At 40.7% G+C, this 13,201-nt stretch overlaps 1 protein-coding gene across 1 annotated transcript in view; it reads left to right on the plus strand.

Moving 5' to 3' along the window:
• Window positions 1–374: 374 nt before the first annotated feature.
• Window positions 375–13,201, plus strand: part of LOC140240314 (solute carrier organic anion transporter family member 4A1-like) — a 69,948-nt gene continuing 57,121 nt past the window's right edge. Inside the window, exons 1-2 of the mRNA XM_072320097.1 lie at window positions 375–811; window positions 2,905–3,989. Of these exons, the coding sequence (XP_072176198.1) occupies window positions 3,146–3,989 (844 nt within the window). The 5' untranslated portion in view covers window positions 375–811; window positions 2,905–3,145. The remainder of the gene's footprint in view (window positions 812–2,904; window positions 3,990–13,201) is intronic.

The following is a 13,201-nucleotide window of genomic DNA, read 5'->3' on the forward strand; positions in this document are numbered from 1 at the left end:
TTCTATGACACTGATGTGCTGTAATGATGAACTCTCGGGTAATTGAACTTTGGTTCAAATGTGAGAAAAGAAAAAATGTTGGGGGTTTTGCCCAGCTCGCATTTTCAGTAGAGAATGAAATCAACTCCTCTATGTGCTACAGTAGTTTACAATGTGTATACGTGGGCTGTGTGGTTGCATCCTGCTTATTTAACCCAGTCACCTTACTAGTAATATTGTTTCACTTTCGAAACATGTTTTTTTTTTTTGTTATTATTCCTTCATGGAAGGAATGTAATTTTTTTTAATAGAATAATAGGATGTGCTCCCTCTCACCTAATTACCTCTTTCTGATTTTTTTTCCCCCTTCTCACTCATGTTTCCAGAGAGAAAAATATAAAGACAGCGACGACAACAACAAAGTGGCACCCAAACTACGCTTGGGAGTACATCCTGGTGGCTTGTTACTTGATTCATTACGTCACCTCGCCTATTCATGAGGGACTCTTTGCGGTTCTCATCCTGAATGACAACGACCGCGGCAGGAATTGCAGCTGATTCTACGTCATTAGGAAGGCGGATCGGCGAACGTCGCGCCATAGAGGCTTTGTATTGATGCACGACGACAGCGCCTCAAAACGTCAAATGACAACCGACAGCGGCGGGGTAATTGTTTCTTCGTCCCAATCGGTCCCGGCGTCCCTGTACCCCCAGCGGAGAGTTTGCTTCTGATTCAGCATGCGCTGGCCCTGTGCCTTCAAATATCGAGGAGGAAATTTTCAGTTTCAGTACAGCAGTGAGTTTCCGTGGTCTCAATTTCATTAGCTTACAGGTAAGTTACAGTATATATCAATACATTTCTAGATACATATACATGTATGTAGATAAGTCTGTAAAGATATTACCTCCCATATAAAGTCAAGTACGTACATGTGTACTGTATGCGATGTATTTGCATTTGGACATAACACACTTTTGGAATTCAAGAGTTTTATTTTTCCCCTCATGAATATGGTCATCCTCGTGAAGACTTCACAACCATTTGAGAAACTTGTCCATGTTGTGTTCCTTAAAGAGTATTTTTCTGTCTATCAATATGCTTCTTTTTACTCTCTATATATAACTAAGTGTGCATTTATGTGAACTTTTTAGAATATGTTATTTCATTTTATGCCTTTTATATATGTTATCCAAATCAAAAAGACAAAAAGACTCTATACGTTAAACATGAAATCTGTCCCCGTCCGTCAATCAATCATTCATCACCTGACTTGTGAATAGTGAGTTTATTTTGCTAGCTTAAAAACTTGATACAACTTCTTAAAGAGTTAAGGCATCAAAAAGAAACTTGAGTTAAGATGGCAGGGTCTGATTTTACTCAGGCAACATTGAGCAATCTTGTGATACTTGTGTGTTCCCAAGTCCTGTGAATGTGAGAATTTGTCCCTGCTGCCTGTAATACACACACACACACACAAAATCATCCTTACACTATGCCAAACTGTTCTCCTGTGTCTAGTTTTTTGGTGCATCTCATGAAACTCAATGAATTTCACTTAGCATTATCTATCTCTCTCCCCTCGACATCTACATCTGTCCTCTTTCGTCTCTCTCCAACTCTCATCTCTCTCCTATCTCTCCATCTCTCATATCTTTCTCCTATCGCTCTCTCCTATCTCTTTCTCTCTCTCATCTCTCTCTCTTATCTCTCCAACTCTCATCTCTCCAACTCTCATCTCTCCAACTCTCATCTCTATCCTATCTCTCCAACTCTCATCTCTCTCCTATCTCTCCATCTCTCATATCTTTCTCCTATCGCTCTCTCCTATCTCTCTCTCTCATCTCTCTCTCCTGTCTCTCCAACTCTCATCTCTCCAACTCTCATCTCTATCCTATCTCTCCAACGCTCATCTCTCTCCTATCTCTCCATCTCTCATATCTTCCTCCTATCTCTCTGTCTCTCCTATCTCTCTCCTATCTCTCCATCTCTCATCTCTCTCTCCTATCTCTCCAACTCTCATCTCTATCCTATCTCTCCAACTCTCATCTCTCTCCTATCTCTCCATCTCTCATATCTTCCTCCTATCTCTCTGTCTCTCCTATCTCTCTTCTATCTCTTCATCTCTCATCTCTCTCTCCTATCTCTCCCTCTCTCATCTCTTTCTCCTATCTCTCCAACTCTCATCTCTCTCCTATCTCTCATCTCTTTCTCCTATCTCTCCAACTCTCATCTCTCTCCTATCTCTCATCTCTTTCTCCTATCTCTCCATCTCTCATATCTTTCTCCTATCTCTCTGTCTCCCCTATCTCTCCATCTCTCATCTTTCTCTCCTATCTCTCCCTCTCTCATCTCTTTCTCCAATCTCTACAACTCTCATCTCTCTCCTATCTCCCCATCTCTCATATCTTTCTCCTATCTCTCTGTCTCTCCTATCTCTCCATCTCTCATCTCTCATCTCTCCCTCTTATCTCTTCAACTCTCATCTCTCTCCTATCTCTCCATCTCTCATATCTTTCTCCTATCTCTCTGTCTCTCCTATCTCTCCATCTCTCATCTCTTATCTCTTCAACTCTCATCTCTCTCTCCTATCTCTCCCTCTCTCCGTATCTCTCTCCCTATCTCTCCCTATTTCTCTCCTCTCTCCCCTCTCTCCCTCTTGCTCCATTTCTCTCTCTCCATCGTCCTCTTGTAGCCATCTTGCGTTCTCGCGTCTCACGAATTTCTCGCATAGCTCTCCTGTCTCCCTCCAGTTTCTACCGTCCAGCGTTCTGTTCTGAGAGCGCACATGTGCGCCACAGTAAAGACTTAATGACACTTGCAGACGTCGAGCAGTTAACACACACACACACAAACACACACACCCACACACACAGGTGCACATAAATGACCATATTCTTTTTCTCTACTTCTCCAAAATCTCACAGATGTTTTCTCCGTCCACGACCGGGTAATCGCCTGGTGCAGCACTCACACGTGGAAGTGTGTTGAACTCTCCGGTCGAGGCATTCGACAGCATTTTGAGCACAGCTCGCCAACACAGTAGAGTCGCTTCTTCGCCCTGGTCGACAGAGCCAGACTGAATGCTATCATCTGTGCTGGAGTGTATACCGTGCTAAGCTTCTTCAATCCGACTTTGATCCCCTTGGATTTCACTTGGATTATATTATGATCATGGAAAATATGGAAGAGAAATCATTTAACAACAACAGCAACACAATGGATGGAGTCGGGAACGGACTCAACGGCCATCCCACGCACGTGCACACCGTCAATTCCAGTAACAATGCCAGCTCGGGGATTAGGACGATTCGTGCGATAGCCCCCGGTGAACTGGACGTCGTCATCCATGAGAAACCATCGAGCAATGGCTACATGTCTGTGCAAACTATGAGTGGTTTCCATGGCGACAGCATCGATAACCTTAAGGAGGATGATGATGATGATGAGGAGGAGAATTTGTGTGGATGGGGGCAGGCTACACCTGCCTCCTTGCAATCTTGCGCCACCATCCCTTGGTTTCTCGTATTCCTGTGTATATTTGCGATAACGCAGGGAATCACGGTGAACGGACTTGTTTACGTCATCACGACGACCCTCGAGCGACGCTTCAAGCTGCCCTCTGTGCAGAGCGGATTCATATCGAGCTCATACGACTTTTCCGTAATGGTCGTCATCATCTTTGTCACATACTTCGGGGAGCAGCGCCATAAGCCCAAGGTACTCGCAGTGGGCGCTCTAATTTTTGCGCTGGGCTCATTTATATTCATGCTGCCGCAGTTCACGACTCCGCCCTACGAGTTCCGCTCCACAGACTTCGAGTTCTGTGACGCGAGCCGCAACGGAAGTGATCACTGCGACGCGGCCTCCCAAACCGATGGGCTTTCATTATACTTTTGGGTCTTTGTCCTTGCCCAGTTCTTACACGGCCTCGGTGCGGCACCGCTCTATACCCTGGGGATAACGTACATTGATGAGAACGTGAAACCAAAGATGACATCCCTTTATATCGGTGAGTAAAGCACAATCAGCATCATCATCATACTGTTAAAACGAGGAATGTTTGCATGCATTTTAATTTCGCGAATTTCGGGAGAACCAAGATTCACAAAATTAAAATACACACTAAAGTTCTTCTTTACGCTATATGCATTGAATGTTAGAGGCAACTCCCAAAAATTTCATGCCGCAAAAAAAGGCATTGGCTCCAATTTGCGAAAATTTCATGCCATGAAAATATTGTGTTTTACAGTACAATTTCTTGAAGCTGCAGGACATGTAAAAACTTATATAGCTCAAATTCAAAACTAAATACACATAATTATATCCAATGCTACAGTGTATGCCTTCCTTATCAACTCTCAGTATCTTGTACAGTTTGTCTTCACCTGTTGAGGACAGGCTGATTTTGCTATAACACGAAATTCCCATAGAAACCTGATAGAATACTGCCAAAATATAGCAACATAACATGAATGTGATTATATTGATATATTCCACAATTTAGACTGAAGCTATAAGAATCTGAATATCAGGAAGATTTCAGACACTGTAATCCACTGTTCCGCCATCTGGGATGGGTACAGCTGGGAAAACTTTCTGGAGGTCTTTTCTTTGTTTTGTTTTGTTTTGTGCTCACAAGGTACAAGGTACAAGGTACATTTAGCTGATAAAAGCTATTCCTACAGTATAAAAACAAAAAGTTATTTATATATAACTAGCACTGCAGCTGAAAGTATTTTGGGAATATGTCTATCAAGTTCCTGGAAGTAAGGATACATTGTTTCTCCCCCCCCCCCCCCTGCAGTCACCTTCCAAAGATAGGATACTGAAATAGATGATACATGTTGTATATATTATGGAAGCATGTGATTGTCATGAGCTTTGCTTTCCATGGTTGGTGTGTCAATCTAAGCTACACAGTTTGCCCATCATCAATGCTTGAGTGAGACAGGAACAGCTTTGATGGTACTTTGAGATCCACTGCAGATGAGGGTATAGCTCCTGGAGAAAGAGAGAAAGATAAAAAAAAAGAGAAAGATAAAAAAGATAGATAGATAGATAGATAGATAGATAGATAGATAGATGATAGAAAGAGAGAGATAGATGGATAGAGAGATAGCACTAGACATGTACACATATATTATGTCGAGAGAGAGGAAGATATTTGTAGATAGGTAGAGTGAGAGATATATGTATATACACTCATAGATAGATAGATAAATAGATAGATGGATAGATGGATGGATAGAGAGATAGCAATAGGCATATATATACATATATTATTGTAAGGGGGTGTTAGCGTATGAGTGTGTAGAATAAAGTCACTTGTCAGGATGGCTTATTCTCACCCCCAATACATAATTTCATCCAAATGGATATATCACACAGAAGTATTAAGCAAACTAAATATGTGGGCGTCAAAGCAGTGACAAAGACAATGTAGTACACATTGGATTACATTAATCACCTTGTTGGTGTTGAGATTTATTCAAAGTCAGGCATCAGAGCAACCAGTTTGATCTCTTTTAACCATGAAAGATAAAAAGAGTTATTATACATATACCAATGACAGAGATAAGAATGTACTCACATATAAGTCCACTCTGATATTCAATGAAGGGGATTGGGTCTCTACCATTCAATATTCGCGCAAAATACTCATGGATACAGTCCTCGCGGTCGAATTAACATGCTAACTGATGGCGAATCTCGTTGGAGCGTCAGTTCATGAAGTGAAGAGGGTCCGCAAACGATGACCAGAGGACATCTCTGCGTTGAGTTGACTCACAGTTGGGGGGGGGGGGGGTCCTTGTCCAAATGAAGGTTACTTCGGGCTTGCTGCAAATTCTTGAAGCTGTATGTCTGGTCCACAAAGCACTAAGTAGTCGTTTGACTTTTTCTTAGATCGACCAACATATAACAGACCGTTTCGAATGTACAGCAAAGCGTCCATAAAATATTCAAAACATCTTATCAACTTTTAACTGACGTACACTGGACATGACTTGGTTATGTCAGGACGGAACTTCGTGTATCAATGCAAAAGGTTGAGTTTCTCCACTAAAACATTTAAGTATAACAGCTTGGTCTCGGAGAAACTGGAACACGTCCTTCTACTTCACAGGGCTTGGGGAGAGAGAGGCCGAACAGAAGTATCAACTCCAATATATACTATGTACATTCTCCTGCTCCTACTATCCCATAATACTCATCTCTTGAAGCATACCCAAGCTTTTCTGACTAACCCTTCTCAAAGAAAATTTATACAAAAACTTTATACAAAAACTGACCATGAATAGTAAGGGAGAGAGAGAGAGAGAGAGAGAGAGAGAGAGAGACAAAGAGGCAGAGGGAGAGATAGGAGAGGGAGAGAAGGAGATTGAGAAAGAAACTTAATACAAAGCATTCTACGTGCATGCTGTACTCTGGTTCTTTGTACGGCATCACAAGGTGACAAACTTCAAAGTAACATAGAACAATACCAGCCACTTTTATGTGGTTTTCTACCTCTAAGTCACTGTCCAGTCATTGCCACTGTCCAGTCATTGCTACTAAATCCACTATTCAAGTAGGGTGGCAGTACCTCTTTTGTTTCATAGACTCATTCAACCTTTAGGTTGTGTGGTGGCACTATATAATGCAGTGTGTACCAAGCAGCTATTGTATCTTGGTAATGAATAGATTCCAGCTTTCTGGTTCTACAAACTCTATGTACAGTAAAATGGGCAAGTTGCTCCATAAACTTATATTACATGTCTTGGCATGAAAGCTACTATATTCCAGCCTTCCGCCATTACAATCTTTACAGTAAAGTGGGCTTGTTACTCCACCACTTTACATTATATTGAAAGAGAGAAAGATATTTGTAGATAGGTAGAGTAAGAGATATATGTTTACATAATTACCCTTGCAGAGGGAGATATACGTATATATTCAAATAAAGAGAGAGAGAGAGAAATATACTTGCAGATAAGATAGACAGAGATAGAGAGGGAGAGATATACATGTAGACAGATAGATAGAAAGATAGAGGTACTTGTAGAGAGAGAAAAAAAGAAATAAAGAGGGAGAGGAAAAGGGTGAGGGGGAGAAGAGACTGTCCTCTCTGTAACCTCTTTGTGTGTATCCTTTCATAATTGTTACCAAATATCTGCGGTTATGTACTGCTGTGACAGCTGATATGTTTGCCATTCACGACAGTCTACAGACTTGCTGGGGGCATCCCTGCAGAAACTTTTTTCTCTCCCCCTCTCTCTCCACTTGTTTTTTTTTTTTTCCTCCTGTATCCTCTCCACTAGATGTTGCCTTTTTAGAGGTACTATGTATAATAAAACTTGGCATTCACATGTGAGTTATAATTATTTCCCCTGAAGTGTGCAGTGCTGAGAAAAATGTTATCTTTTTTGATAAAGATCTTTAGACAGTTGTATGAAAAACTCCAAAGTTGTCCGTGATATGCTGAAAATATGCACCAAGCTACTTTGTATTATAACTTTAACCCATTGAGGACGGGCAAATTTTTTGCTACAACATGTATTTCCCATAGACCCCTGCCCGAGTATACTCGGGACTCGTCCTCAAGGGGTTAATACATTGTACCCCTTTCAAACCCCTCAAAAATGTTATTTAAAAAAAAAAATGAAAATCACATGGAAGAAGGAAAACTGTTTTGAGACCAAAATGTTGATATAAGATGCAAACTCCATACTATTTTTTCTTTTGACAACAATTTATCATGTTTCTCTTGGTGGGTCCACTTTCTGATCCTATTAAAAGGTAGGTCCCATCTTTTATTCGGATCACTTTGTTTTGGACCATTTCAAAACCAATTTTTATCAAATTAATGTTGAATTCCTATTGGAATTATGTGCTCCCTTATATTTTATGAGAGATTTCATATTAACTCATGTAGAGTTAGACACCTGAAGCCAGGTCTCAAACGAAACTATACCATCCCTTTAAGCATAATAATCACAAAGTGGTATGATTTTTATCGGGATGTTTATGATGACGTTTATGCTGATGTTTATGCCAGTGATTCTCAGTAGTAGTTAATGTTCTGCTGGTTGGAAACTGACAATATTTGACGGAGTCGAGACATAATCACTCCCAGCTCATGATAAAAGAGTCGCTCATTACCTTCCAGTCGGAATTGCCATCGTGTTTTCTATAGACAAATTTGACACTTGTGTTTGGCCTGCCATTTTTTCTTACTTCTTTTTAATTGAATGCCTCCACTGTCTACAGGCATTTTGCCTCTTTTAGCACATATGTCATAAATGACCAGGCAATATGATAGTCAAGGGCAACAGCTGGGGAAGGTATGCTCCAAACACGATGATTTTTGAAAAGGATGATTCTCCACCGCCGTCATGTCTTATAAATAGCCTCGCAAGGTGGAGGGCAAGGTCTGTAAATGAGGATGTGGCACAGACTCCTCGCTCTCATCTCCAAGAATGCTCCCACAATGCCCCTTTCATACTGGGAGGGATCGTCGCATCACGGCAGCGGTCATCAATGTGTAAATATTTGTTGAGAACACAGATTGTTTGCCAGCTATCTAATGATAATCTGAGATAATCTCAGATTATCTCACCGCTTCCAAATAATCCTTGTGGCAGATTTCCTCTGAAAAAGAAAAAATGAATTGATCAAACAAAATATAATGAAAAACAAAACAAATGAAAACAGAAAATATGGACTATAATGAGAAATATTTTTTTTTTCTTGTGTAGAGAATCACAGTGTTTCAGGATCATGCAGTCTTTAAAAGCGAACTTAAATGCAGAATTTTCCTCAAAACATCCTTATGTACACACAGACTTGACATCACTTCATGTTACTCCATCTCGTGAATCATGGGATTTGCTGAAACAAGGCAGGAGATTAACATCCAGTCTGTCACTCGTTTAAGTGTGGACTTCCTTGGCCTTTGTCTAGCATTCTTATGACAGATGACTCACACGTCGCATTTTCCTTGTGGATGCACGCCATCCCCCTCGCAAATGATTTAAGTCAGTTTCAGCCATCATTCATGTGCGCCATGTTCACGCTGGGACTTTTATCATCAGTGAGAAGTTAAATTGCTCTTTAACCCATTGAGGATGGGCTGATTTTGCTACAACACCCATTTCCCATAGGTACCTGCCCAAGTATACTTAGGACTAGCTATGAGTTATGTTCACGTGAGGTTGTCATCGATGGCAGAATTTGTAGTTTTACAAGCTATTAGTGTAGTTGCACTTGATATAATTAAAAAGCACAATGTGCTGTAAGGGATCGCTTCTGTTCTTCGTGTGGCTTCAGATACATTAGGCCTATAGCTTTTGCAAAGTGAAGTTAATTCATGGACATCATTTTGTCCGTGCTGGAGGATGTTTTTTGTTTGTATCAGTCTCTTTTTCTTTGTACAAAAATAGGAGTTGGTGGTTCCAAATATGAAGAGGAAAAGAGCAACATTAATTCCACCCCCGAGCTGGTTGTAAGTAGATTATATCCAGCGATTCAGTCTCAATAATCAAAGCTGAGCATAACATTTCTTTGCATTGCTTGGTTTTATTGTCATCTCATTTGTAGTGAGTTTCACTTTATTTTACATCTATAAATTGAGTGTGTAGATCAAAAGATTGATTCAAATTCAGACTATCCAGCTCAAATAGAAATACTGTGCATTCCCGCAGAGGAAAAATGACACAGTCTTGATAATGGAGCCAAATTGGCAATTCCAAAGCTGACGACACAGAGGGGACAGTGACTTGGCAATTTTCTGCGGCCAAATCGAGTGATCATGCGACGTTATTGTGATTTTACATCCATGTTCACGTCCCTGAATATATTGGAACCATGTGAGAGAGAGATATATACATATATATTACATAAAGAGATAGATAGAGAGAGAGAAATATATCTGAGTGAAAGAGAAATATATATCTAAGAGAGAGAGAGAGAAATATATATCTAAGAGACAGACAGAGAGAGAAAGTGAGAGAAAGGAAAGGAGGAGGAAGAAAGAGAGAGGGAGATGAGTGAGAAAAGCATTTAACGCAAACATCGGTGCACACTCTTTTACTCGGTGGCAAACCACATACATACGAGAATAAGATGAGTCAAGAACAACTCTGGTGAGAAAACCAAAGCAGGCTGCTGTGAGGAAAGAACGGATAAGGACAAGAACCGTGAGAGAAAAAATAAATAAAGAAACAAGGGGGGGGGGGTAGAATGGATGAGTGATTGGATGACAAATTGGCCCACAGGGAGGTGGAAATTGGGGTTTCCACCCCCCAATTTGCTCCTCCGTCCGTTTTTTCACCAAAGATATGACAATAGGTCCGCCGAGCTCCATTACAGTCGAAGCTATGGAAGGGATCAGGGCGGGAATTAGCGTGCTCCGTTCGTGAACAAGAAAGAGAGGGAGGGAAGGATAGAGAAGAAAGGAGCCAGATGAGCGGTTTGCTATATTTTTTTGTGACTGGGGGGACATCCCCATTGTCTCTTCAAATTATCTTCCCTCTCACGCTCCCCGTATCTCCGTCTCCGCCTTTTTTTTCTTCCTACTCTCCATTGTTCGATATTGATGTGTCTTCCGATGCTGCCTCCCTTGTAGGCAACTGTTAATCCTTTGCTCATGAGGAGATCGGCAGAATCATGTCCGAAGTTTATTTCCACTTTTTATGTGTTTGTCCCTCCCTTCATACCTTCCTTCTGTCTTTGTTGCATAGCTGGAATCACTCACACCCTAAAGTCGGCGAGGCCATTGCAACTCTTTGTGAGGATGAAAACCAGAAATTGGTTGCCGGACGTTGGCAATAAAATCGGGGATTTTTATGCACTTTTCTGTATGAAATATGATAGGTCTTTGCACTTTTATATTCTAACTCTAAAACCATGAAAATGAAGAAAAAAAAAGAAACATTTTACTGCAATAAATGATGCTGGTGGTCAGGTACATGTATCTCCGGTCACTGTGTAATTTGTTGTCTCTGCAGCCCTAAATTGAAAGCAAGAGGAGGCGGTCACTGTGTCTTTCTCTGTCCCTTCCAGAACTGGCAAGTTAGGTTGACTGGTAGAAGGTAGCAAGTGGATTTCTGCCTAAATGAGGAGAAGCAGTAGGCCAAAGTGCCCTGTGATGCATTGGAAATTATGTTTTGGAATATATTTCTAATGCTCCCTCTCCTCTCACTTCCCACTGATGGTTATACATAGCAGATTAAAGGGTGTGTACAGTTCTGGTCGAGGTGAGGATTTAGCTTTTAACGTTTTGCAAGATATTCAGAAACCACTCTATGAGATGTCGAAGAGCATGCAATTCTAAGGGGTATCAAAAGTTTATTTGATGAAAATTGGTTTTGAAATGGCTGAGATATCCAAAAACAACGTGAAACAAAGAGATCCTAATAAAAGGCGTGGCCGGTTGCCTTATATCATTATCACTTTTTTTGATATCTCAGCCATTTGATAACCAATTTTCATCAAATAAACAATGAATACTTCTTAAAATTACATGGTCTTTCATATTTCATAAGAGGTTTCTCATTATCTCACTTAGGAATGTTCAAAACATGAATCCCCACCTCAACCAGTACTGTACAGTACCTTTAACTTGTTGTTGTTGTTGTTGTTTTTTCGTAAATATTTATTTATTTTCTTCATCCACAATAAGAAAATATGGAATTGAAAAAAAAAAGCTTTTCCTGAAATTTAATTTGGCAGGATTCTATTCTACCATTTTCCCATATTTTTAACACCAAAGCATGTTCTTGTCTTCAGAATATATACATGTATCTTTCTTTTTATGTGATTTCATGTATCAGTACAATTGTACATCGTATGTTTGCCAACCTGCAGAGGTTGACAGCCTCAAATGTTACTATTATTATCTGCAAATTGGCAACCATCTTACGATCTTATAGCAAGTTTAATCAAACTATTACAGCTCTTAATGATGACTTACATATATTTTGAGAGAAGGAAACTCGATGAAAGATCAAACAGGCAAGAATTAAAGATTTGGTCTTGAACATGCAAAGGTCAACTTTTCAAGAAAGAAAAAGAGAGTGAATGAAAAGGTGATTGAGAACGTAGAACATTCAAGGGGAGTAACCTTTTAGATGTGAGTGCAGTGTAGGAGGAGTAGACCTTGGACGCAAATCATGTTTACCAGTTGAGAATTCTTACTAATCAGCCAGCGATTCGTCGCATGCATGTGCAGTGACATTACCCGATACCTGACAGAATTGATCAGGGCGAGGACGCGGAGTCCCTCGCGCACGATGTCATTAACCCGAGCTCGTTTGTCAGCCGCTCATGATTTTGTTTGAGGAGGGGGCTGCCCAATTTTCGTGATTACTCCATCCATCGTCAGTAGAGTATTGGAGGGGCAGGGGGATGGATTGGGAGGTGGAGGAGGAGGAGGAGGAGGAGGCCAAAGGTGGTACACAAGGGGAACATGAGTGGGCGGGGCAAGGAAAGACCTCCATCCCTCCATCCCTGATTAGTCGCCCGTGCAGAATCAAGATGTCGGCAGGTGAAAGGCCAGGATTTATTTTCGGGGACCACCTCGTGCAAGTGGAGATAAGGGTACGAGTGCCCTGGGACGCTAGCCGTCATGTTGATAGTTTTGTGCGATTCAACGATTTGACTGAGGTTGTAATAGCATCTACCTTTGAGAGCAAAATAAGAAGGAATTGAATGGAGTAAGTGACCTCAAAGAAAAACAGATCTCATGTGGTGGGCTTAACCCTTTGAAGACTAGGCACGAGTATTCTTGGGCTGGAGTGAATGGGAAATGAATGTTGAAGGAAAATCGGTCTGTCTTCAAAGGGTTAATGTAGATCTCCCTGTAAGAATGATATTTGACACTGCTGACCACTCTTAACCCGTTGAGGACAGACTGATTTTGCTATATTGCATTCATTTCCAATAGACACCTGCCCGAGCATTCTTGGGACTCATCTTCAATGGGTTATAGGGTTGATGGGTTAATTAATTATCATATGAGTTTGATGCTGAAGTCTGAGTGTGTAGAGTAGTACCTTTTGTGGAAAACCAAGTTTAGAGAAATGTATGGGAAAATTTAGATTCTAAAAGTGACAAGTTTATCTTAAATCTGGATGTAAAAGAAGTATTAAGTGATGTTTTATGAACAAACTAACCTTCAGGTTAGTAGGACACTTTGGAAGGCAATATGGTTCTTTCATAACATTTGAGTAGTTCTACTAATTT

The sequence above is a fragment of the Diadema setosum genome, chromosome 16 (genome assembly GCF_964275005.1).
Source record: "Diadema setosum chromosome 16, eeDiaSeto1, whole genome shotgun sequence".
Lineage (NCBI taxonomy): Eukaryota > Metazoa > Echinodermata > Echinoidea > Diadematoida > Diadematidae > Diadema > Diadema setosum.